Source organism: Chiloscyllium plagiosum, unplaced genomic scaffold (genome assembly GCF_037043375.1).
Source record: "Chiloscyllium plagiosum isolate Xiang-an unplaced genomic scaffold, Cpla_swu_hap1 HiC_scaffold_50, whole genome shotgun sequence".
NCBI classification, from domain to species: Eukaryota; Metazoa; Chordata; class Chondrichthyes; order Orectolobiformes; family Hemiscylliidae; genus Chiloscyllium; species Chiloscyllium plagiosum.
Window position 1 is genome coordinate 54,510,840 of NW_028270188.1, and position 26,813 is coordinate 54,537,652.

The following is a 26,813-nucleotide window of genomic DNA, read 5'->3' on the forward strand; positions in this document are numbered from 1 at the left end:
AGACACACGCACACACTCTCAGAGACACACATTCTCAGACACACACGCACACTCTCTCAGAGAGACACACTCTCAGACACACACGCACACTCTCTCAGAGACACATGCACACACTCTGACAGACACTCTCAGACACACACGCACACACTCTGACAGACACTCTCAGACACACACGCACACACTCTGACAGACACTCTCAGACACACACGCACACTCTCTCAGAGACACACACTCTCAGACACACACGCACACTCTCTCATAGACACATGCACACACTGACAGACACTCTCAGACGCACACACTCTCAGAGACACATGCACATACTCTGACAGACACTCTCAGACACACACGCACACACTCTCAGAGACACACACGCACACACTCTGACAGACACTCTCAGACACACACGCACACACTCTGACAGACACTCTCAGAGACACACGCACACACTCTCAGAGACACACGCACTCAGACACACACGCACACACTCAGAGACACACACTTTCAGACACACACGCACACACTCTCAGACACACATGCACACACTCTGACAGACACTCTCAGACACACGCACACACTCTCAGACACACACGCACACTCTCAGACACACACGCACACTCTCTCAGAGACACATGCACACACTCTGACAGACACTCTCAGACACACGCACACACTCTCAGACGCAGACACACATGCACACACTCTCAGACGCAGACACACTCTCAGACACACGTGTACACACTCTCAGACAGACACACTCTCAGACACACGTGTACACACTCTCAGACACACGTGTACACACTCTCAGACACACGTGTACACACTCTCAGACACACGTGTACACACTCTCAGACACACGTGTACACACACACACTCTCAGACACAGACAGACACTCTCTCGGACACACTCTCGGACACAGACACACTCTCAGCCACATGCACACTCATAAGCACAGATACACCCAGACTCGGACACACGCACACTCATAAGCACAGATACACTCAGACACAGACACTCCCTTGGTCATAAAATTACAGCCCAGCTGGACAGCATACACAACAACACAACCTGCATTTACGTAGGACCTTTAATGCAGTACAGCATCTGCGCAAACACTGATTATATGCCCACCCCATCTCCCAGCCCCTACTCCAGGCCGTCAGAGAGGGATTGTGTGCAGGGGGCTCAGTTCGAATGGGTGGATTGAAAGGATTTGGAGGCCACTCTGAACTAACAGCATGGGAGGAGGAGAGCGCGAGACGGAGAGGGGGGGGAGCGCGAGACGGAGAGGGGGGGGAGCGCGAGACGGAGGGGGGGGGAGCGCGAGACGGAGGGGGGGGGGAGCGCGAGACGGAGAGGGGGGGAGAGCGCGAGACGGAGAGGGGGGGGAGCGCGAGACGGAGAGGGGGGGGAGCGCGAGACGGAGAGGGGGGGGGGGAGCGCGAGACGGAGAGGGGGGGGGAGCGCGAGACGGAGAGGGGGGGGGAGCGCGAGACGGAGAGGGGGGGGAGCGCGAGACGGAGAGGGGGGGGAGCGCGAGACGGAGAGGGGGGGGGAGCGCGAGACGGAGAGGGGGGGGAGCGCGAGACGGAGAGGGGGGGGAGCGCGAGACGGAGAGGGGGGGGAGCGCGAGACGGAGAGGGGGGGGAGCGCGAGACGGAGAGGGGGGGGAGCGCGAGACGGAGAGGGGGGGGAGCGCGAGACGGAGAGGGGGGGGAGCGCGAGACGGAGAGGGGGGGGAGCGCGAGACGGAGAGGGGGGGGAGCGCGAGACGGAGGGGGGGGGAGCGCGAGACGGAGAGGGGGGGGAGCGCGAGACGGAGGGGGGGGGAGCGCGAGACGGAGAGGGGGGGAGCGCGAGACGGGGAGGGGGGGAAGAGGGGGACAGACAGAGAGGGACGGACAGAGGGGGGGGGGGAATGTGGGGAAGGTTGTGGACTGAGGCATTCTGAATGAGGGAGACAGATTGAGGAAAATCAAGGAATCGACCGAGAGAGGTGCGCGGCAGAGTGGGGGACGGGTTTGTTCAGGGAGCACGTTGTCGGGATGCGGGACAGAAAGCACGGGGTTTGCACACGAACTGAGCTGGGGGGTGGGGTGGGGGGAGCTATCACAGACTGAATGGGCCGAAAGGCCAGCTGCTGTGCTGGAGGAGGTTCCCAGCGTTGGCGGTACTGGGGGGGGCGGGGGGGGGGGGGGGGAGAGGTCGGGGGTGTTGTGAAAGGAGTCATGAACTCTGCCCTGCCCCACACTGAGAGACGGTGTGCTCGCCGATGGCGGTGACGGTGAGGCTCTGGGTGTGTGCCCACCCTCGCCCGCGTCAGGGGGACGGCGGTGGCAGCAGACTGGGCTCCTCTTCATCCGAATCGAATTCGACCGTCTCATCCTGGATCCATTTCCCACAGCCGTCCGGGATCCACCCTGAGCTGAGGAAGCATCAGAGACACACACAACAACACGTCAATAAACCCCACGCAGGGTCGGCACTGAGCGAGCGGGCGCTGTGGGAGGGTCAGTGCTGAGGGAGCGGGCGCTGTCGGAGGGTCAGTGCTGAGGGAGCGGACACTGTCGGAGGGTCAGTGCTGAGGGAGTGGGCGCTGTGGGAGGGTCAGTGCTGAGGGAGCGGGCGCTGTCGGAGGGTCAGTGCTGAGGGAGCGGGCGCTGTCGGAGGGTCAGTGCTGAGGGAGCGGACACTGTCGGAGGGTCAGTGCTGAGGGAGTGGGCGCTGTGGGAGGGTCAGTGCTGAGGGAGCGGGCGCTGTCGGAGGGTCAGTGCTGAGCGAGCGGGCGCTGTGGGAGGGTCAGTGCTGAGGGAGCGGGCGCTGTCGGAGGGTCAGGGCTGAGGGAGTGGGTGCTGTCGGAGGGTCAGTGCTGAGGGAGTGGGCGCTGTGGGAGGGTCAGTGCTGAGGGAGCGGGCGCTGTCGGAGGGTCAGTGCTGAGCGAGCGGGCGCTGTGGGAGGGTCAGTGCTGAGGGAGTGGGCGCTGTGGGAGGGTCAGTGCTGAGGGAGCGGGCGCTGTCGGAGGGTCAGTGCTGAGGGAGTGGGCGCTGTGGGAGGGTCAGTGCTGAGGGAGCGGGCGCTGTCGGAGGGTCAGTGCTGAGGGAGCGGACACTGTCGGAGGGTCAGTGCTGAGGGAGTGGGCGCTGTGGGAGGGTCAGTGCTGAGGGAGCGGGCGCTGTCGGAGGGTCAGTGCTGAGGGAGTGGGCGCTGTGGGAGGGTCAGTGCTGAGGGAGCGGGCGCTGTCGGAGGGTCAGGGCTGAGGGAGTGGGTGCTGTCGGAGGGTCAGTGCTGAGGGAGTGGGCGCTGTGGGAGGGTCAGTGCTGAGGGAGCGGGCGCTGTCGGAGGGTCAGTGCTGAGCGAGCGGGCGCTGTGGGAGGGTCAGTGCTGAGGGAGTGGGCGCTGTGGGAGGGTCAGTGCTGAGGGAGCGGGCGCTGTCGGAGGGTCAGGGCTGAGGGAGTGGGTGCTGTCGGAGGGTCAGTGCTGAGGGAGCGGGCGCTGTGGGAGGGTCAGTGCTGAGGGAGCGGGCGCTGTCGGAGGGTCAGTGCTGAGCGAGCGGGCGCTGTGGGAGGGTCAGTGCTGAGGGAGTGGGTGCGGTGGGAGGGTCAGGGCTGAGGGAGTGGGTGCTGTGGGAGGGTCAGTGCTGAGGGAGTGGGTGCTGTGGGAGGGTCAGTGCTGAGGGAGTGGGTGCTGTGGGAGGGTCAGTGCTGAGGGAGTGGGTGCTGTGGGAGGGTCAGTACTGAGGGAGTGGGCGCTGTGGGAGGGTCAGTGCTGAGGGAGTGGGTGCTGTGGGAGGGTCAGGGCTGAGGGAGTGGGTGCTGTGGGAGGGTCAGTGCTGAGGGAGTGGGTGCTGTGGGAGGGTCAGTGCTGAGGGAGTGGGTGCTGTGGGAGGGTCAGTGCTGAGGGAGTGGGTGCTGTGGGAGGGTCAGTGCTGAGGGAGTGGGTGCTGTGGGAGGGTCAGTACTGAGGGAGTGGGCGCTGTGGGAGGGTCAGTGCTGAGGGAGTGGGTGCTGTGGGAGGGTCAGGGCTGAGGGAGTGGGTGCTGTGGGAGGGTCAGTGCTGAGGGAGTGGGTGCTGTGGGAGGGTCAGTGCTGAGGGAGTGGGTGCTGTTGGAGGGTCGGCACTGAGCGAGCGGGCGCTGTGGGAGGGTCAGTGCTGAGCGAGCGGGCGCTGTCGGAGGGTCAGTGCTGAGGGAGTGGGCACTGTGGGAGGGTCAGTGCTGAGGGAGCAGGTGCTGTGGGAGGGTCAGTGCTGAGGGAGCGGGTGCTGTGGGAGGGTCAGTGCTGAGCGAGCGGGCGCTGTGGGAAGGTCAGTGCTGAGGGAGTGGGTGCTGTGGGAGGGTCAGTGCTGAGGGAGCGGGTGCTGTGGGAGGGTCAGTGCTGAGGGAGCGGGAGCTGTGGGAGGGTCAGTGCTGAGCGAGCGGGCGCTGTGGGAGGGTCAGTGCTGAGCGAGCGGGCGCTGTGGGAGGGTCAGTGCTGAGCGAGCGGGCGCTGTGGGAGGGTCAGTGCTGAGGGAGTGGGTGCTGTGGGAGGGTCGGCGCTGAGGGAGTGGGTGCTGTGGGAGGGTCAGTGCTGAGGGAGTGGGTGCTGTGGGAGGGTCAGGGCTGAGGGAGTGGGTGCTGTGGGAGGGTCAGTGCTGAGCGAGCGGGCGCTGTGGGAGGGTCAGTGCTGAGCGAGCGGGCGCTGTGGGAGGGTCAGTGCTGAGGGAGTGGGCGCTGTGGGAGGGTCAGTGCTGAGGGAGTGGGCGCTGTGGGAGGGTCAGTGCTGAGGGAGTGGGTGCTGTGGGAGGGTCGGCACTGAGGGAGTGGGTGCTGTGGGAGGGTCAGTGCTGAGGGAGTGGGTGCTGTGGGAGGGTCAGGGCTGAGGGAGTGGGTGCTGTGGGAGGGTCAGTGCTGAGGGAGTGGGTGCTGTGGGAGGGTCAGGGCTGAGGGAGTGGGTGCTGTGGGAGGGTCGGCACTGAGGGAGTGGGTGCTGTGGGAGGGTCAGTGCTGAGGGAGTGGGCGCTGTGGCAGGGTCAGTGCTGAGGGAGTGGGCGCTGTGGGAGGGTCAGTGCTGAGGGAGCGGGCGCTGTGGGAGGATCAGTGCTGAGGGAGTGGGCGCTGTGGGAGGATCAGTGCTGAGGGAGTGGGCGCTGTGGGAGGGTCAGCGCTGAGGGAGCGGGCGCTGTCGGAGGATCAGTGCTGAGGGAGTGGGCGCTGTGGGAGGGTCAGTGCTGAGGGAGTGGGTGCTGTGGGAGGGTCAGTGCTGAGGGAGTGAGCGCTGTCGGAGGATCAGTGCTGAGGGAGTGGGCGCTTTGGGAGGGTCAGTGCTGAGGGAGCGGGCGCTGTCGGAGAGTCAGTGCTGAGGGAGTGGGCGCTGTCGGAGGGTCAGTGCTGAGGGAGTGGGCGCTGTGGGAGGGTCAGTGCTGAGGGAGCGGGTGCTGTCGGAGGGTCAGTGCTGAGGGAGCGGGTGCTGTCGGAGGGTCAGTGCTGAGGGAGCGGGTGCTGTCGGAGGGTCAGTGCTGAGGGAGCGGGTGCTGTCGGAGGGTCAGTGCTGAGGGAGCGGGCGCTGTCGGAGGGTCAGTGCTGAGGGAGCGGGTGCTGTCGGAGGGTCAGTGCTGAGGGAGTGGGCCCTGTCGGAGGGTCAGTGCTGAGGGAGCGGGCGCTGTCGGAGGGTCAGTGCTGAGGGAGCGGGCGCTGTGGGAGGGTCAGGGCTGAGGGAGTGGGTGCTGTGGGAGGGTCAGGGCTGAGGGAGTGGGCGCTGTGGGAGGGTCAGTGCTGAGGGAGCGGGCGCTGTCGGAGGGTCAGGGCTGAGGGAGTGGGTGCTGTCGGAGGGTCAGTGCTGAGGGAGTGGGCGCTGTGGGAGGGTCAGTGCTGAGGGAGCGGGCGCTGTCGGAGGGTCAGTGCTGAGCGAGCGGGCGCTGTGGGAGGGTCAGTGCTGAGGGAGTGGGCGCTGTGGGAGGGTCAGTGCTGAGGGAGCGGGCGCTGTCGGAGGGTCAGGGCTGAGGGAGTGGGTGCTGTCGGAGGGTCAGTGCTGAGGGAGCGGGCGCTGTGGGAGGGTCAGTGCTGAGGGAGCGGGCGCTGTCGGAGGGTCAGTGCTGAGCGAGCGGGCGCTGTGGGAGGGTCAGTGCTGAGGGAGTGGGTGCGGTGGGAGGGTCAGGGCTGAGGGAGTGGGTGCTGTGGGAGGGTCAGTGCTGAGGGAGTGGGTGCTGTGGGAGGGTCAGTGCTGAGGGAGTGGGTGCTGTGGGAGGGTCAGTGCTGAGGGAGTGGGTGCTGTGGGAGGGTCAGTACTGAGGGAGTGGGCGCTGTGGGAGGGTCAGTGCTGAGGGAGTGGGTGCTGTGGGAGGGTCAGGGCTGAGGGAGTGGGTGCTGTGGGAGGGTCAGTGCTGAGGGAGTGGGTGCTGTGGGAGGGTCAGTGCTGAGGGAGTGGGTGCTGTGGGAGGGTCAGTGCTGAGGGAGTGGGTGCTGTGGGAGGGTCAGTGCTGAGGGAGTGGGTGCTGTGGGAGGGTCAGTACTGAGGGAGTGGGTGCTGTGGGAGGGTCAGTACTGAGGGAGTGGGCGCTGTGGGAGGGTCAGTGCTGAGGGAGTGGGTGCTGTGGGAGGGTCAGGGCTGAGGGAGTGGGTGCTGTGGGAGGGTCAGTGCTGAGGGAGTGGGTGCTGTGGGAGGGTCAGTGCTGAGGGAGTGGGTGCTGTTGGAGGGTCGGCACTGAGCGAGCGGGCGCTGTGGGAGGGTCAGTGCTGAGCGAGCGGGCGCTGTCGGAGGGTCAGTGCTGAGGGAGTGGGCACTGTGGGAGGGTCAGTGCTGAGGGAGCAGGTGCTGTGGGAGGGTCAGTGCTGAGGGAGCGGGTGCTGTGGGAGGGTCAGTGCTGAGCGAGCGGGCGCTGTGGGAAGGTCAGTGCTGAGGGAGTGGGTGCTGTGGGAGGGTCAGTGCTGAGGGAGCGGGTGCTGTGGGAGGGTCAGTGCTGAGGGAGCGGGAGCTGTGGGAGGGTCAGTGCTGAGCGAGCGGGCGCTGTGGGAGGGTCAGTGCTGAGCGAGCGGGCGCTGTGGGAGGGTCAGTGCTGAGCGAGCGGGCGCTGTGGGAGGGTCAGTGCTGAGGGAGTGGGTGCTGTGGGAGGGTCGGCGCTGAGGGAGTGGGTGCTGTGGGAGGGTCAGTGCTGAGGGAGTGGGTGCTGTGGGAGGGTCAGGGCTGAGGGAGTGGGTGCTGTGGGAGGGTCAGTGCTGAGGGAGTGGGTGCTGTGGGAGGGTCAGTGCTGAGGGAGCGGGTGCTGTGGGAGGGTCAGTGCTGAGGGAGCGGGTGCTGTGGGAGGGTCAGTGCTGAGGGAGCGGGTGCTGTGGGAGGGTCAGTGCTGAGCGAGCGGGCGCTGTGGGAGGGTCAGTGCTGAGCGAGCGGGCGCTGTGGGAGGGTCAGTGCTGAGGGAGTGGGCGCTGTGGGAGGGTCAGTGCTGAGGGAGTGGGCGCTGTGGGAGGGTCAGTGCTGAGGGAGTGGGTGCTGTGGGAGGGTCGGCACTGAGGGAGTGGGTGCTGTGGGAGGGTCAGTGCTGAGGGAGTGGGTGCTGTGGGAGGGTCAGGGCTGAGGGAGTGGGTGCTGTGGGAGGGTCAGTGCTGAGGGAGTGGGTGCTGTGGGAGGGTCAGGGCTGAGGGAGTGGGTGCTGTGGGAGGGTCGGCACTGAGGGAGTGGGTGCTGTGGGAGGGTCAGTGCTGAGGGAGTGGGCGCTGTGGCAGGGTCAGTGCTGAGGGAGTGGGCGCTGTGGGAGGGTCAGTGCTGAGGGAGCGGGCGCTGTGGGAGGATCAGTGCTGAGGGAGTGGGCGCTGTGGGAGGATCAGTGCTGAGGGAGTGGGCGCTGTGGGAGGGTCAGCGCTGAGGGAGCGGGCGCTGTCGGAGGATCAGTGCTGAGGGAGTGGGCGCTGTGGGAGGGTCAGTGCTGAGGGAGTGGGTGCTGTGGGAGGGTCAGTGCTGAGGGAGTGAGCGCTGTCGGAGGATCAGTGCTGAGGGAGTGGGCGCTTTGGGAGGGTCAGTGCTGAGGGAGCGGGCGCTGTCGGAGAGTCAGTGCTGAGGGAGTGGGCGCTGTCGGAGGGTCAGTGCTGAGGGAGTGGGCGCTGTGGGAGGGTCAGTGCTGAGGGAGCGGGTGCTGTCGGAGGGTCAGTGCTGAGGGAGCGGGTGCTGTCGGAGGGTCAGTGCTGAGGGAGCGGGTGCTGTCGGAGGGTCAGTGCTGAGGGAGCGGGTGCTGTCGGAGGGTCAGTGCTGAGGGAGCGGGCGCTGTCGGAGGGTCAGTGCTGAGGGAGCGGGTGCTGTCGGAGGGTCAGTGCTGAGGGAGTGGGCCCTGTCGGAGGGTCAGTGCTGAGGGAGCGGGCGCTGTCGGAGGGTCAGTGCTGAGGGAGCGGGCGCTGTGGGAGGGTCAGGGCTGAGGGAGTGGGTGCTGTGGGAGGGTCAGGGCTGAGGGAGTGGGTGCTGTGGGAGGGTCGGCACTGGGGGAGTGGGTGCTGTGGGAGGGTCAGTGCTGAGGGAGTGGGCGCTGTCGGAGGGTCAGTGCTGAGGGAGTGGGTGCTGTGGGAGGGTCAGGGCTGAGGGAGTGGGTGCTGTGGGAGGGTCGGCACTGAGGGAGTGGGTGCTGTGGGAGGGTCAGTGCTGAGGGAGTGGGCGCTGTGGGAGGGTCAGTGCTGAGGGAGTGGGCGCTGTCGGAGGGTCAGTGCTGAGGGAGTGGGCGCTGTGGGAGGGTCAGTGCTGAGGGAGTGGGTGCTGTGGGAGGGTCGGCACTGAGGGAGTGGGTGCTGTGGGAGGGTCGGCACTGAGGGAGTGGGCGCTGTGGGAGGGTCAGTGCTGAGGGAGTGGGCGCTGTCGGAGGGTCAGTGCTGAGGGAGTGGGCGCTGTGGGAGGGTCAGTGCTGAGGGAGTGGGCGCTGTGGGAGGGTCAGTGCTGAGGGAGCGGGGCGCTGTGGGAGGATCAGTGCTGAGGGAGTGGGCGCTGTCGGAGGGTCAGTGCTGAGGGAGCGGGCGCTGTCGGAGGGTCAGTGCTGAGGGAGCGGGCGCTGTCGGAGGGTCAGTGCTGAGGGAGCGGGCGCTGTCGGAGGGTCAGTGCTGAGGGAGCGGGTGCTGTGGGAGGGTCAGTGCTGAGGGAGTGGGCGCTGTCGGAGGGTCAGTGCTGAGGGAGCGGGCGCTGTCGGAGGGTCAGTGCTGAGGGAGTGGGCGCTATCGGAGGGTCAGTGCTGAGGGAGTGGGCGCTGTCGGAGGGTCAGTGCTGAGGGAGTGGGCCCTGTCGGAGAGTCAGTGCTGAGGGAGTGGGCACTGTTGGAGGGTCAGTGCTGAGGGAGTGGGCACTGTTGGAGGGTCAGTGCTGAGGGAGTGGGCGCTGTCGGAGGGTCAGTGCTGAGGGAGTGGGCGCTGTCGGAGGGTCAGTGCTGAGGGAGTGGGCGCTGTCGGAGGGTCAGTGCTGAGGGAGTGGGCGCTGTCGGAGGGTCAGTGCTGAGGGAGTGGGCGCTGTGGGAGGGTCAGTGCTGAGGGAGTGGGCGCTGTGGGAGGGTCGTGAGAGATGTTTTTCCAATGTGTTGCTGGAACAAGGCTCCCCTTTGGCCAGTTACACGGTTGTCGGGTTTGGGAGGGAGCTGCTCACCCAGGGAGGGCTGCAGCAAATAATCATCCCTGCACCAATGTCACTGACAACAGCCAATCAGAGCCCTCAGCTGGCCGGCTGGAATCTTACTCTGTAAACATGGGACTGTCGCATTCCCTCACGGTCACGGACTGCCGTTTGGAAGTGTTCGATTGGCTCCGAAGCACCTGGAGGGTCTGTCTATCTGCAGGTGGTGAGAGGCGCTACTGAAATGCAGGGTGGCCCAGACTCACCTGCGCAGCTTTAGGTAATGCTCCAGTTGCCTCTGTCGCTCGGGGTTGGGGGGAGTCGATGGGGCCGTGTCCTGGGACTTGGAACTTCGTTTCCCCTTGGCACTGCCAACCTGCTCCCCGCTGGACCCTACAAACACAACGGGCAAACTCAACAGGCACGGCTGATCGACTGGGGGAGGTGTCACCTTCCCACTCCCTGACCCCGCTCTGACACCCCCTGACCCCTGCCCCTCCCTCTCCCTGACCCCGCTCTGACACCCCCTGACCCCTGCCCCTCCCTCTCCCTGACCCCGCTCTGACACCCCCTAACCTCTGCCCCTCCCTCTCCCTGACCGCGCTCTGACACCCCATGACCCCTGCCCCTCCCTGACTCCTCCCACTGCCTGACCCCACCCGAGCCCTGCCCCTCCCCCTCCCTGACTCCGCTCTGACACCCCAACCCCTCCCTCTCCGACCCCTCACCCTCCCTCTCCCTGACCCCGCTCTGACACCCCCTGACCCCTCCCTCTCCCTGACCCCACGTGACCCCTGCCCCTCCCTCTCCCTGACCCCACTCTGACACCCCCTGACCCCTCCCACTCCCTGACCCCACCTGAGCCCTGCCCCTCCCTCTCCCTGACCCCGCTCTGACAACCCCTGACCCCTCCCTGATCCCTCCCTCTCCCTGACCCCACGTGACCCCTGCGCCTCCCTCTCCCTGACCCCGCTCTGACACCCCCTGACCCCTCCCACTCCCTGACCCCACCTGAGCCCTGCCCCTCCCTCTCCCTGACCCCGCTCTGACACCCCGACCCCTCCCTCTCCGACCCCTCACCCTCCCTCTCCCTGACCCTGCTCTGACAACCCCTGACCCCTCCCTGATCCCTCCCTCTCCCTGACCCCGCTCTGACACCCCCTGACCCCTGCCCCTCCCTGATCCCTCCCTCTCCCTGACCCCGCTCTGACACCCCTCACCCTCCCTCTCCGACCCCTCACCCTCCCTGTCACTGACCCCGCTCTGACCACACCTGACCCCTGCCCCTCCCTGACCCCTCCCTCTCCCTGACCCTTCCCTCCCTGTCTGCTTCCCCCACAGTGACCCCAGGCAGACCCCGCTCTCCCGGGGAGTGTCCCCGAGTGACCTCTGCCTGGTCGCACCCTCTTCCTTCCCACCTACCGGTTGGTGGTGCCCCCTTCAGGGGGTCGCAGGGTGATGGTTGGGTCTCTGAGTGTGAGGCACTGACAGCGAGGGTGCCTGGCTCCGCGCCACCTCCGGCCATCAGCGGATATTCAGTACCCGTGGTACCCCTGGCACCGGACGGTAAGGAGCAGCCATCGATCCCGGGCCTGGGGGGAAACCAACAAACAGTCACCAAACACTCAACTCACGTCCGAATAGGGTCAGTGCTGAGGGAGTGGGTGCTGTGGGAGGGTCAGTGCTGAGGGAGCGGGCGCTGTCGGAGGGTCAGTGCTGAGGGACTGGGAGCTGTGGGAGGGTCAGTGCTGAGTGAGTGGGTGCTGTGGGAGGGTCAGTGCTGAGGGAGTGGGTGCTGTGGGAGGGTCAGTGCTGAGGGAGTGGGTGCTGTGGGAGGGTCAGGCTGAGGGACTGGGAGCTGTGGGAGGGTCAGCGCTGAGGGAGTGGGCGCTGTGGGAGGGTCAGGCTGAGGGACTGGGAGCTGTGGGAGGGTCAGTGCTGAGGGAGTGGGCGCTGTGGGAGGGTCAGGCTGAGGGACTGGGAGCTGTGGGAGGGTCAGTGCTGAGGGAGTGCGTGCTGTGGGAGGGTCAGTGCTGAGGGAGTGGGTGCTGTGGGAGGGTCAGTGCTGAGGGAGCGGGTGCTGTGGGAGGGTCAGGCTGAGGGACTGGGAGCTGTGGGAGGGTCAGCGCTGAGGGAGTGGGTGCTGTGGGAGGGTCAGTGCTGTGGGAGGGGGTGCTGTGGGAGGGTCAGGCTGAGGGACTGGGAGCTGTGGGAGGGTCAGCGCTGAGGGAGCGGGAGCTGTGGGAGGGTCAGTGCTGAGGGAGTGGGCGCTGTTGGAGGGTCAGTTGTCCACCTGTGGGAACGGTGAGGTCCTTGTGACCTCTGGTGGGGGCTGCTGGTACTGCGACCCCAACAGAGTTATTCGCCTGTGGTCAGAGATATGGCTGACCGGGTAGCCTGAGGGTTGGGACAGTTTTTGGATCCTTTGCTCCCCCCGCCCCGATTCGTGTGTCAGTCCCTCCCTTGCGGTGCTCCTCCATGTGCCCCCCACCCACTGCGACTTGGTCTCTCTGAACCTCAAACCAAAGTCACCCGTTCTCTACTGCAGGACGCGACGCAACATCTGTGGGCAAGGAGAGCATTAGATACCCTGCTCCCCTGAGATAACTCCCCCCTTCCCCCAACCCCCCGCCAGCATGCTCTCGGCCTGTCTGACTCTGCTATCCTTTCTGCCTCCTCATTTGCCCTTCAAATCCCTCATCGATCACCAACGTCTCTCGCTCCCACCCTTAAATATATTTAGATACGTGGTCGCCACTGCTCTGTTGGGGCGGGGGGTGGGGGGGGGGAAATTCTGCACGATCTCCGTCCCCCTCCTGTGAAGGGGGAAGAGTCTACGACTAGAGGGAGCAACATAAAACAGTCAAAAAGTTTTGCTAAAACGATCCCAGGCGCTAGTCAGAGGGCAGCTGGGATACCGTGAGCAGGTTTGGGGCCATGTATCTAAGAAATGATAGACCCGGAGGCAGTCCTGACACTGTTCCCTTGGCCGATCCCGGGGATGGACGGGGGTGTCTGACGAGGCAGGTTGGGGACTGGGGTTTGTAATAATGAGGTGACCTCACCGAAGATTGGGTGGCTCAGTGGTTAGCGCTGCTGCCTCAAGGCACCAGGGACCCAGGTTCGATTTCCCCACTCAGGGGAACTGTCTGTGTGGAGTTTGCACATTCTCCCCTCCTCACCGCCCCCCGTCCCACCCTGCCCCCGTGTCCGTGTGGGTTTCCTCTGGGTGCTCCGGTTTCCACCCTCAATCCAAAGATGTGCAGGTCAGGGTGGATTGGCCATGTTAAATTGTCCCATAGTGCCCAGGGATGTACAGGTTAGGGTGGATTGGCCATGCTAAATTGTCCCATAGTGCCTAGGGATGTGCAGGTTAGGGTGGGTTGGCCATGCTAAATTGTCCCGTAGTGTCCAGGGATGTGCAGGTTAGGGTGGGTTGGCCATGCTAAATTGTCCCATAGTGCCCAGGGATGTGCAGGTTAGGGTGGATTGGCCATGCTAAATTGTCCCGTAGTGTCCAGGGATGTGCAGGTTAGGGTGGATTGGCCATGCTAAATTGTCCCGTAGTGCCCAGTGATGTGCAGGTTAGGGTGGATTGGCCGTGCTAAATTGCCCCGTAGTGCCCAGGGATGTGCAGGTTAGGGTGGATTGGCCGTGCTAAATTGCCCCATAGTGCCCAGGGATGTGCAGGTTAGGGTGGATTGGCCGTGCTAAATTGCCCCATAGTGCCCAGGGATGTGCAGGTTAGGGTGGATTGGCCATGCTAAATTGTCCCATAGTGCCCAGGGATGTGCAGGTTAGGGTGGATTGGCCATGCCAAATTGTCCCATAGTGCCCAGGGATGTGCAGGTTAGGGTGGATTGGCCGTGCTAAATTGCCCCATAGTGCCCAGGGATGTGCAGGTTAGGGTGGATTGGCCGTGCTAAATTGCCCCATAGTGCCCAGGGATGTGCAGGTTAGGGTGGATTGGCCATGCTAAATTGTCCCGTAGTGCCCAGGGATGTGCAGGTTAGGGTGTATTGGCCATGCTAAATTGTCCCATAGTGCCCAGGGATGTGCAGGTTAGGGTGGATTGGCCATGCTAAATTGTCCCGTAGTGCCCAGGGATGTGCAGGTTAGGGTGGATTGGCCATGCTAAATTGTCCCATAGTGCCCAGGGATGTGCAGGTTAGGGTGGATTGGCCATGCTAAATTGTCCCATAGTGCCCAGGGATGTGCAGGTTAGGGTGGATTGGCCATGCTAAATTGTCCCGTAGTGCCCAGGGATGTGCAGGTTAGGGTGGATTGGCCATGCTAAATTGTCCCATAGTGCCCAGGGATGTGCAGGTTAGGGTGGATTGGCCATGCTAAATTGTCCCATAGTGCCCAGGGATGTGCAGGTTAGGGTGTATTGGCCATGCTAAATTGTCCCATAGTGTCCAGGGATGTGCAGGTTAGGGTGGATTGGCCATGCTAAATTGTCCCGTAGTGCCCAGGGATGTGCAGGTTAGGGTGGATTGGCCATGCTAAATTGTCCCGTAGTGCCCAGGGATGTGCAGGTTAGGGTGGATTGGCCATGCTAAATTGTCCCATAGTGCCCAGGGATGCGCGGGTTAGGGTGGATCAGTTGGGGGTGAATGTAGAGTAGTATGGGAAGGGAAATGTGTCTGGATTGGGTACTCTTCGGAGGGTTGGTGGGGAGTTGTTGGGCCGAACGGCCCGCTTCCACACTCTTGGGATTCGATGATTCTTGGGGGAGACATTGACGGGGGGGGGGGGGGGAGTGAAGACGTGGAGAGGGTGCCCCCCCTTTGTGTGTGGGAGAGTCTATGACCAGTCTGTGGGATGGGGGGGCGAACATCTCAGACTAAGGGGTCACCCATTGAAGACAGAGATGGGAAGGGATTCCTTATCCACCAAAGGGGAGGGAGTCTGGGGAATTCTTTCCCACAGAGGGGAGTTGAGGCTGGGTCGTACAAGAGTGAGATGGACAGAGGCAAAAGGCAACATAGTGAGTGTTCAGGGTGATCAGAACGGTCAAGATCACCATCAGATGGCAATCCCGATGGGCCAAACGGCATGCCTCCTGTTCTCAGCCTCAGGGGTTTAGGGAGGAAATTCCGGCACCCCTCCATCTTCAATGGGGTGGCACTCCCACTGGGGGGGGGTGAATGGGGGACTCGCTCCCACGGGGAGTTGGGGGGGGGGGGGAAATGGGGGACTCGCTCCCACTGGGAGTGGGGGGGGAGAATGGGGGACTCGCTCCCACGGGGAGTGGGGGGGGAGAATGGGGGACTCGCTCCCACGGGGAGTGGGGGGAGGGGAGAATGGGGGACTCGCTCCCACAGGGAGTGGGGGGTGAATGGGGGACTCACTCCCACGGGGAGTGGGGGAAGAATGGGGGACTCGCTCCCACGGGGAGTGGGGGGGGAGAATGGGGGACTCGCTCCCACAGGGAGTGGGGGGAGAATGGGGGACTCACTCCCACGGGGAGTGGGGGAAGAATGGGGGACTCGCTCCCACGGGGAGTGGGGGAAGAATGGGGGACTCGCTCCCACGGGGAGTGGGGGGAGAATGGGGGACTCGCTCCCACGGGGAGTGGGGGGAGAATGGGGGACTCGCTCCCACGGGGAGTGGGGGCGGGGGGGAATGGGGGACTCGCTCCCACGGGGAGTGGGGGGAGAATGGGGGACTCGCTCCCACGGGGAGTGGGGGCGGGGGGGAATGGGGCACTCGCTCCCACGGGGAGTGGGGGGGGGAGAATGGGGGACTCGCTCCCACGGGGAGTGGGGGCGGGGGGGAATGGGGCACTCGCTCCCACGGGGAGTGGGGGGGGAGAATGGGGGACTCGCTCCCACGGGGAGTGGGGGGGGAGAATGGGGGACTCGCTCCCACGGGGAGTGGGGGGGGAGAATGGGGGACTCGCTCCCACGGGGAGTGGGGGGGGAGAATGGGGGACTCGCTCCCACGGGGAGTGGGGGGGAGAATGGGGGACTCGCTCCCACGGGGAGTGGGGGGGAGAATGGGGGACTCGCTCCCACGGGGAGTGGGGGGAGAATGGGGAACTCGCTCCCACGGGGAGTGGGGGGAGAATGGGGGACTCGCTCCCACGGGGAGTGGAGGGGAGAATGGGGGACTCGCTCCCACGGGGAGATAAATAGCAGAGTTGTATCGAGGAGGAGGTGAGGCCCGGGAAACACATGAAGGAGAGAGGGACAGAAGAATGGTGGGGGTGGGGCGGGGGAGGTTGGAAATGAAGAGGGGGTTGTGGAGTGGGCAGGTGTGGGATACACACTCACACACACACTCACACCAAGGGAGTCTGGAAAGGGATGCTGATATAAAACAAGGCTCATACCGCCTCCTCTTGCTGCAGCTGCTGTAGGGAGCTGTCCTGCGGAGAGCATGATGGGTGATCCTTCGTGTTTCAGCCAGCAGTGGGGCCTGCTCCGGCCTTGTCTGGGAACAGGGGGTGGGAGCAGAGGAGAAAGGCAAAGGGTTCACTGAACAGACACAACAGGGAGTGTGCAGAGCCAGTAACGGTAACGCCCAGAGAGAGGGCAACATCACACGGACAGAGACGCACACACACGGACAGACACAGAGACACATGCGTGCGCACACACACAGACACATGCACACAGACACATGCACACAAACACACGTGTGCACAGACACACACAGAGACACTGACAGATACACTCAGACACGCGCACACACACACAGACTGATACACTTACACACACACACACGTGCACAGAAACACACAAAGACAGACGGACAGACACAGACACACCACACACAGACACACGTACTCACAGGCACACACACACATATACTCTGACACACACACTCACATGCATGCAGACACATACACACACACGCACCCTCCTCCCCAACAACCCTGCATTCATATATCGCCTCTGCTATCAGTGACATGTTCCCGCGAATTGACAGCACATCCCAGAGAGCGTCCGACCAGGCACAGGGGGATCGGGGCATTGCACCGCACCGCTCAGGGAGAGAGTTTGGGAGAAGTGTATTCTGGTCTCCCCACTACAGGAAGGATGCTGTGAAACTTGAAAGGGCTCAGAGAAGATTTACAAGGATGTTACCAGGGTTGGAGGGTTTGAGCTACAGGGAGAGGCCGAACAGGCTGGGGCTGTTTTCCCTGGAGCGTAGGAGGCTGAGGGGGTGACCTTATAGAGGTTTATAAAATCATGAGGGAGCATGGAGAGGGTAAATAGGCAAGGTTTTCTCCCCCTGGGGTGGGGGAGTCCAGAACTAGAGGGGCATAGGTTTAGGGTGAGGGGGGAAAGGGACCTGAGGGGCAACTTTTTCACACAGAGGGTGGTACGTGTATGGAATGAGCTGCCAGAGGATGTGGTGGAGGCTGGTACAATGACAGCATTTAAGAGGCATCTGGCTGGGGACATGGATAGGAAGGGTTTGGAGGGAATATGGGCCAAGTGCTGGCAAATGGGGCTAGATTGGGTTGGGATATCTGGGTCGGCATGGACGAGTTGGGCCGAAGGGTCTGTTGCCATGCTGTTACTGTAATGTCAATACACAGGGACCATATGTCACTGATGGAAGATTGTAAACTCGGTTTCTGTGCTAGACATCTCTCTGACTCCCAAAGCAGAAGAAGAGAGACTGAGACATGAAGAGGGTGAGGGAGGAATCCCCAAGCTCAGGGCTCCAGGCAGCTGAAGGCAGGTCCCCCCAATGGTACAGGGACTGGGATCAGGGGGAAGAGTTAAAACATTGGCATTGGGGGAGGGCAGAGATACCACAGACAGTAATAGAGATAGGGAGGGGGTGTAGGGACTGGAGGGGGTGACAGAGATAGGGAGGGGGTGTAGGGACTGGAGGGGGTGACAGAGATAGGGAGGGGGTGACAGAGATAGGGAGGGAGTGTACGGGGCTGGAGGGGTGACAGCGATAGGGAGGGGTGTGGGGGCTGGAGGGGGGGGACAGAGATAGGGAGGGAGTGTACGGGGCTGGAGGGGTGACAGCGATAGGGAGGGGGTGTAGGGGGTGACAGAGATAGGGAGGGGGTGTAGGGGCTGGAAAAGGTGACAGAGATAGGGAGGGGGTGTAGAGGCTGGAGGGGGTGACAGAGATAGGGAAGGGGTGTAGGGTTTGGAGGGGGTGACAGAGACAGGGAGGGGGTGGCCTGCCGTGGGGAGGTAATTACCTGGTGCGCACTGGGCCCTCCCTCCTCCTGTCGGACCTGCTGCTGGTGTTGCCGTTTCTGAACTTCAAGCTGCAGGTTCCTCTTGTTGTTGTAGAAATGCTGGAGGCCTGGAGAGGGGCAGAGAGACAGAGGTACATTTCTCTAGCACCTGCTTGCACCTTGACGCTCATAACATACTAAGCACTTCTTAAAATACAGACAGCACCCACTCCCTCAGCACTGACCCTCCGACAGCACCCACTCCCTCAGCACTGACCCTCCCACAGCCCCCGCTCCCTCAGCACTGACCCTCCCACAGCACCCACTCCCTCAGCACTGACCCTCCCACAGCACCCACTCCCTCAGCACTGACCCTCCCACAGCACCCACTCCCTCAGCACTGACCCTCCCACAGCGCCCGCTCCCTCAGCACTGACCCTCCCACAGCGCCCGCTCCCTCAGCACTGACCCTCCCACAGCGCCCGCTCCCTCAGCACTGACCCTCCCACAGCGCCCGCTCCCTCAGCACTGACCCTCCCACAGCACCCACTCCCTCAGCACTGACCCTCCGACAGCACCCACTCCCTCAGCACTGACCCTCCCACAGCGCCCGCTCCCTCAGCACTGACCCTCCCACAGCACCCACTCCCTCAGCACTGACCCTCCGACAGCACCCACTCCCTCAGCACTGACCCTCCCACAGCACCCACTCCCTCAGCACTGACCCTCCCACAGCATCCACTCCCTCAGCACTGACCCTCCCACAGCGCCCGCTCCCTCAGCACTGACCCTCCCACAGCACCCACTCCCTCAGCACTGACCCTCCCACAGCACCGACCCTCCCACAGCACCCACTCCCTCAGCACTGACCCTCCCACAGCACCCACTCCCTCAGCACTGACTCTCCCACAGCACCCACTCCCTCAGCACTGACCCTCCCACAGCACCCACTCCCTCAGCCCTGACCCTCCCACAGCGCCCACTCCATCAGCGCTGACCCTCCGACAGCACCCACTCCCTCAGCGCTGACCCTCCGACAGCGCCCGCTCCCTCAGCGCTGACCCTCCGACAGCACCCACTCCCTCAGCGCTGACCCTCCGACAGCACCCACTCCCTCAGCGCTGACCCTCCGACAGCGCCCACTCCCTCAGCACTGACCCTCCGACAGCGCCCGCTCCCTCAGCGCTGACCCTCCGACAGCACCCACTCCCTCAGCGCTGACCCTCCGACAGCACCCACTCCCTCAGCGCTGACCCTCCGACAGCACCCACTCCCTCAGCGCTGACCCTCCGACAGCGCCCACTCCCTCAGCGCTGACCCTCCGACAGCACCCACTCCTTCATCACTGACCCTCCGACAGCGCCCGCTCCCTCAGCACTGACCCTCCGACAGCGCCCGCTCCCTCAGCACTGACCCTCCCACAGCGCCCGCTCCCTCAGCACTGACCCTCCGACAGCACCCACTCCCTCAGCACTGACCCTCCGACAGCGCCCGCTCCCTCAGCACTGACCCTCCGACAGCGCCCGCTCCCTCAGCACTGACCCTCCGACAGCACCCACTCCCTCAGCACTGACCCTCCGACAGCGCCCGCTCCCTCAGCACTGACCCTCCGACAGCGCCCGCTCCCTCAGCACTGACCCTCCCTCAGCGCCCGCTCCCTCAGCACTGACCCTCCCACAGCGACCACTCCCTCAGCATTGACCCTCCCACAGCACCCACTCCCTCAGCACTGACCCTCCCACAGCGCCCACTCCCTCAGCACTGACCCTCCCACAGCGACCACTCCCTCAGCACTGACCCTCCCACAGTGCCCACTCCCTCAGCAATGACCCTCCGACAGCACCCACTCCCTCAGCACTGACCCTCCAATAGCACCCACTCCCTCAGCACTGACCCTCCCACAGCACCCGCTCCCTCAGCGCTGACCCTCCGACAGCGCCCGCTCCCTCAGCGCTGACCCTCCGACCGCGTGCCACTTACTGGCCAGATGCTTTCTCCCCCTCCTGTGGACGGCCAACATGTCGACCGTGTCAAAGACCGGCCGTCTCGTGCAGATTGAGCAGGCGTACCTGACAGGAGAGCAATCGGGGAAGTCTGCGTCAGTGCCCGTCGGTTCCTGGTGCTGTTTGTCACCCACGGGCAATCCTGCCATCCTTCTGCCCGTCAGCCCCGTGCTATCTCTGACTGAGAGCTCACAGACCGCTCCCCGCAAAATCTTTCCCCAATCCTCTCTGCCCCTCTCCCCTTCGGGCCTGGCTCGTACAGTCCCGGTCAACGCTGGATATTAATCGTCGCTTTCCCTCACCTACTTCCCCACCTCGAATCACTTGGAGGTGTCCACGGGGGAAATGAGTGCTTTGTGGCGTTATCAGTAGGTGACTAATCCAGAGACCATTCTGGGCTCGAATCCCATCAGGGTGGAGTTGGAATTGAATTTTATTAAATTAGAAAAATATGGGCTTCAATCTTAAATTCACAAACGCTCCGGGGACCCAAGTTTAAATCCTGTCAGGGCAGTTGGTCGGATTTGAACTTGGGACGAGGGGGGTCATAGAGTCACAAAACAGACCCTTCGGTCCAACCCGTCCAGCTATCCTAACCTAATCTAGTCCCATTTGCCGGCACTTGGCCCGTATCCCTCTAAACCCTCCCTATGACGTAAAATGAATATGAATGGGAAGGGTTTGGAGGGATATGGGCCGGGTGCTGGCAGGTGGGACGAGATTGGGTTGGGATACCTGGGTCGGCATGGACGGGTTGGACCGAAGGGTCTGTTTCTGTGCTGTACATCTCTCTCTGACTCTATTCAAGTCCCCCTCCAGATGCCTGTTAAATGCTGTCATTGTACCAGCCTCCAACACTTCCTCTGGCAGCTCGTTCCATACACGTACCACCCTCTGTGTGAAAAAGTTGCCCCTCAGGTCCCTTTCCCCTCTCACCTTAAACCTATGCCCCTCTAGTTCTGGACTCCCCCATGCCAGGAAAAAAGACCTTGTCTATTTACCCTATCCCATGCCCCTCATGATTTTATAAACCTCTATAAGGTCACCCCCTCAGCCTCCGACCCTCCAGGGAAAACAGCCCCGGCCTGTTCAGCCTCTCCCTGTAGCTCAAATCCTCCAACATCCTTGTAAATCTTTTCTGATCCCTTTCAAGTTTCACAACATCTTTCCGATAGGAAGGAGACCAGAATTGCACACAATATTCCAAGAGTGACCAAACCAATGTCCTGTACAGCCGCAACATGACCTCCCAACTCCTGTACTCAATACTCTGACCAATAAAGGAAAGCATACCAAACGCTGCCTTCACTATCCTATCTACTTGCGACTCCACTTTCAAGGAGCTACGAACCTGCACTCCAAGGTCTCTTTGTTCAGCAACACTCCCCAGGACCTTACCATTAAGTGTATAATTCCTGCTAAGATTTGCTTTCCCGAAACGCAGCACCTCGCATTTATCTGAATTAAACTCCATCTGCCACTTCTCAGCCCATTGGCCCATCTGGTCCAGATCCTGTTGTAATCTGAGGTAACCCTCTTCGCTGTCCACTACACCTCCAAGTTTGGTGTCATCTGCAAACCTACCACCGATTTGGAAACCTCTATTACCCGTCCCTAATTGCCCTGAGGGCAGTTAAGAGTCAGTGTGGCGCCTGGAGTCACGTGTAGGCCCAGACCAGGTAAAGATGGCAGTTTCCTTCCCGGAAAGGACATCATGTGTTTTTCCAACCATCGATTCGTGGTCATCGTTAGACGATTAATTCCAGACTTCTCACGGAGTTCAAATTCCACCATCTGCCTTAGCTGGATTGGAACTTGTGACATCCCGCCAACCCCCACCCACCCACCCACCCACCCCCCCCCCCCACCCCCTCCCTCCACCCCCCACCTCCCTACACCCTCCACCCCCAACCTCAACCCCCCCAAATTCCCGACACCCTCCACCCCCCCAACCTCCCCACACCCTCCACCCCCCCAACCTCCCCACACCCTCCACCCCGCCAACCCCCCCCCACCCTCCACCCCCCCAACCTCCCCACACCCTCCTCCCCCCCAACCTCCCCACACCCTCCACCCCCCCCAACCTCCCCACACCCTCCACCCCCCCCAACCTCCCCACACCCTCCACCCCCCCCAACCTCCCCACACCCTCCACCCCCCCAACCTCCCCACACCCTCCACCCCCCCCAACCTCCCCACACCCTCCACCCCCCCAACCTCCCCACACCCTCCACCCCCCCAACCTCCCCACACCCTCCACCCCCCCAACCTCCCCACACCCTCCACCCCCCCAACATCCCCACACCCTCCACCCCCCCAACATCCCCACACCCTCCACCCCCCCAACATCCCCACACCCTCCACCCCCCCAACATCCCCACACCCTCCACCCCCCCAACATCCCCACACCCTCCACCCCCCCAACATCCCCACACCCCCCCCAACCTCCCCACACCCTCCATGCCCCCAACCTCCCCACACCCCCCGCCACACCCTCCAGCCCCCAACCTCCCCACACCCTCCAGCCCCCAACCTCCCCACACCCTCCAGCCCCCAACCTCCCCACACCCTCCACCCTCCCTATACCCTACACCCCCCTCCCCCTCCACCTCCCCACACCCCCCCACTACTCCCCAACCTCCCCACACCCTCCACCCCCCAACACCCTCGGCAATGGGGTGGACTCTTCCCTGCGCAACGACCCAGCCAGAAGCACCCACCCATCCGTCCTCGTGAATGACTGAAAGAAAAGAACTCACGAAGGCCGGGGGGGGGAGGGAGGGAAATCCGTACCCATTTAAGGCCTACACGTAACTCCAGACCACCATCACACACAGCCACGGAGATGACTCTTAACTGCTCTTTGAAACAGCGCCTCAGAGAGACGCTCAGTTCGAGGGGGCAATGAAGGACGGGAGGGGTAACAGAGAGCCATCCTTGCCAATGCTACCCACACAGTCGACTCAACCAGACCAGCACGGGAGGCCATTTGGCCGATCGTATATGTGCCAGTCCCTGGCGACAATCTCCTACCGTTTTCATGGGAATCTTTATGGAATGAGGCTATTCGGCCCAATGACTCTGCACTGACTCTCTGAACACTTTCCCATCCAGACCCACGCCCCTGCCCTATAACCCTGCATTGCCCACAGCCAATCCACCCTAACCTGCACATCCCTGGGCACTATGGGACAATTTAGCATGGCTAATCCACCCTAACCTGCACATCCCTGGACACTATGGGACAATTTGGCATGGCCAATCCACCCTAACCTGCACATCCCTGGGCACTACGGGACAATTTAGCATGGCTAATCCACCCTAACCTGCACATCCCTGGACACTATGGGACAATTTAGCATGGCCAATCCACCCTAACCTGCACATCCCTGGGCACTATGGGACAATTTAGCATGGCCAATCCACCCTAACCTGCACATCCCTGGGCACTATGGGACAATTTAGCATGGCTAATCCACCCTAACCTGCACATCCCTGGGCACTACGGGACAATTTAGCATGGCTAATCCACCCTAACCTGCACATCCCTGGGCACTACGGGACAATTTAGCATGACCAATCCACCCTAACCTGCACATCCCTGGGCACTACGGGACAATTTACCATGGCTAATCCACCCTAACCTGCACATCCCTGGGCACTACGGGACAATTTAGCATGGCTAATCCACCCTAACCTGCACATCCCTGGACACTACGGGACAATTTATCATTGCCATTCCACCCTAACCTGCACATCCCTGGGCACTACGGGACAATTTACCATGACCAATCCACCCTAACCTGCACATCCCTGGGCACTATGGGACAATTTAGCATGGCCAATCCACCCTAACCTGCACATCCCTGGGCACTATGGGACAATTTAGCATGGCCAATCCACCCTAACCTGCACATCCCTGGGCACTATGGGACAATTTAGCATGGCCAATCCACCCTAACCTGCACATCCCTGGGCACTATGGGACAATTTAGCATGGCCAATCCACCCTAACCTGCACATCCCTGGGCACTATGGGACAATTTAGCATGGCCAATCCACCCTAACCTGCACATCCCTGGGCACTATGGGACAATTTAGCATGGCCAATCCACCCTAACCTGCACATCCCTGGGCACTATGGGACAATTTAGCATGGCCAATCCACCCTAACCTGCACATCCCTGGGCACTACGGGACAATTTAGCATGGCCAATCCACCCTAACCTGCACATCCCTGTGCACTATGGGACAATTTAGCACGGCCAATCCACCCTAACCTGCACATCCCTGGGCACTACGGGACAATTTAGCATGGCCAATCCACCCCTAACCTGCACATCCCTGTGCACTATGGGACAATTTAGCATGGCCAATCCACCCTAACCTGCACATCCCTGGGCACTACGGGACAATTTAGCATGGCCAATCCACCCTAACCTGCACATCCCTGGGCACTACGGGACAATTTGGCATGGCCAATACACCCTAACCTGCACATCCCTGGGCACTATGGGACAATTTAGAGTGGCCAATACACCCTAACCTGCACATCCCTGGGCACTATGGGACAATTTAGCATGGCCGATCCACCCTAACCTGCACATCCCTGGGCACTATGGGACAATTTAGCATGGCGAATCCACCCTAACCTGCACATCCCTGGACACTGTGGGACAATTTAGCATGGCCGATCCACCCTAACCTGCACATCCCTGGGCACTACGGGACAATTTAGCATGGCCAATCCACCCTAACCTGCACATCCCTGGACTGTGGGAGGAAACCGGAGCACCCGGAGGAAACCCATGCAAACACAGCGGGGGGGGGGTAATGTACAAACTCCACACAGACAGTTGCCCCGGGGGTGGGTGGGTGGGGAATCGAACCCGGGTCCCTGGCGCCGTGCGAACCACCATGCCAGCTCACGAGTCCCTACAATCCAAGAGACCATCCTCATCAATGCCTCGATTGAAGCCTCCGTTGTACCTCACCAGGAACGCCCCGAAAGTGGGGGGCAAAAAATAGCCTCCTCCCGTCCCTCGTGAGTACAGCCTCATGGTACACTCGATGAGGCGCCGCTCCTGGTATTTCCTCACCTCCCGTTCCTCATGAGTACAGCCTCATCCTCGGGGATGTAGCTGGCCAGCAAATCAGCCACCCGCCGCTTCTGTCAAGGCAAGGGAGAACTTTGTCAACGTCAACGTCCCTGTCAGCTCCAGACGTGAGATCCGCGCGGGTTACAGCAGCCCCCGCCTTCATGTAGAGCCTCGCCGAGGATAGGGGCGGAGGAATACCGTCCCGGTGTTGCTCAGCGGGGTGGGGGTGAGGGTCGGTGACCGGGACTCAGCCAGGACGCAGATCTCGGCACGGGAGGGGTTCGAGCCCAGGTAATAAGGAGGGCACGGGCGAGGTTCCCAGTAACAGATGAGCCCGAGGGCGCCAAGTCGCCGGGCAATGTGACGGTGAGAGGAATGGGCTGACTCGGCGATGCTGCCGGGTGTGAGGTTCTTGGGTCTCTGCGGGGCCCCGATGGCAACGGTAACCCAGGTCACTCGGGAAGGGCAGCGCCATGGCAACGGCTGGTAACCAGGTTACGAAGGGTGCCACCACCATGGCAATTGCTTGTTACCTGGGTTGCAAATTTCCAAGGGTATGCCGCCATGACAACCACCGGTTGCTGAGGTGGGTGGGGGGGGGGGGGGAGAAGAGGTCACTGAAATTACCCATGGATCACGGCCCCATAGCAGATACCGCCATGGCAACTGTTGGTTACCCAGGTCACATGGTGCCTCAGGGTCACCGTCATGGTAACTGCTGGTTACCCAGGTCACATGGTGCCAGGGGGGTCACCGCCATAGCAACCACTGGTTACCCAGGTCACATGGTGTTGGGGGGGTCACCGCCATAGCAACCGCTGGTTACCCAGGTCACATGGTAGCGGGGGGGTCACCGCCATAGCAACCGCTGCTTACCCAGGTCACATGGTGGCAGGGGTCACCGCCATAGCAACCGCTGCTTACCCAGGTCACATGGTGGCGGGTGGTCACCGTCATAGCAACCGCTGGTTACCCAGGTCACATGGTGGCGGGGGTCACCGCCATAGCAACCGCTGCTTACCCAGGTCACATGGTGGCGGGGGTCACCGCCATAGCAACCGCTGCTTACCCAGGTCACATGGTGGCGGGTGGTCACCGTCATAGCAACCGCTGGTTACCCAGGTCACATGGTGGCGGGGGGGTCACCTCCATAGCAACCGCTGGTTACCCAGGTCACATGGTGGCAGGGGGGGTCACCGCCATAGCAACCACTGGTTACCCAGGTCACATGGTGTTGGGGGGTCACCGCCATAGCAACCGCTGGTTACCCAGGTCACATGGTGCCGGGGGGGTCACCGCCATAGCAACCACCGGTTACCCAGGTCACATGGTGCCGGGGGGGGTCACCGCCATAGCAACCGCTGGTTACCCAGGTCACATGGTGCCTGGGGGGGGGGGGGGGGGGTGTCCCCACCTCAGCAACCTTTGGTTACCTGGGTTACCAGCTGCCAAGGAGGTCACCGCCATGGCAACCGCTGGCCACCCGGGCAGCTCCAGGGCAACAGGTAGTGGGCATCCATTGGAGGAAGGGGCAGTTTCCCCCCCCTCCCTGTGTTACCAACCCTCAGCACGTTGAGTTGGCTCAGGTCGTCCCCTTCCCGTTTGAAAGCCATGGAGGGGAGTCCCGCCAGCCCAGCCTGAGGCCTCTCCTTGTTCGCAGGCCCAGGACCAGCACACCCCGAGGATTGTGGGGGTTGTAGTTTCACAGGTCGCCAGGACATAGGGGGGACATAGGGCTGGTAGACTACAACCCCCAGGGTGCATCTGGGCCGTGCCCCACACCGCGAACTTGTTATCGCAATGGTTGTCGGGATTGTAGTCTTTAAGGTGCTGGACAGAACAGCACGTACTGACCATAGAACTACAACTCCCGACAGCGGAGCGGAGATGTCTGCTCTCCAATGTCATGGCGGTGTGCCGCATTGCATTGCGGGATATGTAGTTCGCAGCGTGGGACGAGAACGGGTTGCTCGGGAGACCTTGCCTGAAAGGTCGATTCTCCTCCTC

General features: G+C 62.4%; 1 protein-coding gene across 3 annotated transcripts; it reads right to left on the reverse strand.

Moving 5' to 3' along the window:
* Positions 1-1,850: 1,850 nt before the first annotated feature.
* Positions 1,851-26,682, reverse strand: scnm1 (sodium channel modifier 1). 3 transcript variants are annotated; one of them, XM_087984996.1, is made up of 8 exons: positions 26,661-26,682; positions 24,807-24,877; positions 19,685-19,773; positions 17,726-17,832; positions 15,884-15,984; positions 10,969-11,138; positions 9,813-9,939; positions 1,851-2,426 (listed from the first exon to the last, which is right to left on the reverse strand). In XM_087984996.1, the coding sequence occupies exons 1-8, from the start codon at positions 26,661-26,663 to the stop codon at positions 2,321-2,323; spliced, it is 774 nt and encodes a 257-aa protein (XP_087841122.1). In that variant the 5' UTR covers positions 26,664-26,682; the 3' UTR covers positions 1,851-2,320. The 3 variants fall into 3 exon arrangements, with proteins under 3 accessions (XP_087841122.1, XP_087841123.1, XP_087841124.1); XM_087984997.1 differs by lacking the exon at positions 26,661-26,682 and adding an exon at positions 26,369-26,477; XM_087984998.1 differs by lacking the exons at positions 24,807-24,877; positions 26,661-26,682 and adding an exon at positions 24,697-24,782.
* Between the last annotated feature and the right edge of the window lie 131 nt (positions 26,683-26,813).

Bases quoted from the DNA above. Each gene is read 5' to 3' on its own strand.
- scnm1 (XM_087984997.1), bottom strand. From the start codon at position 26,419: ATGGCTTTCAAACGGGAAGGGGACGACCTGAGCCAACTCAACGTGCTG. The intron at 17,833-19,684 runs GTAAGTGGCACG...GCCCCTCTCCAG, and splicing joins GGGGAGAAAGCATCTGGCCA to GCCTCCAGCATTTCTACAAC. The intron at 9,940-10,968 runs GTAGGTGGGAAG...TTGTGTTTGTAG, and splicing joins GAAGGGGGCACCACCAACCG to GGTCCAGCGGGGAGCAGGTT.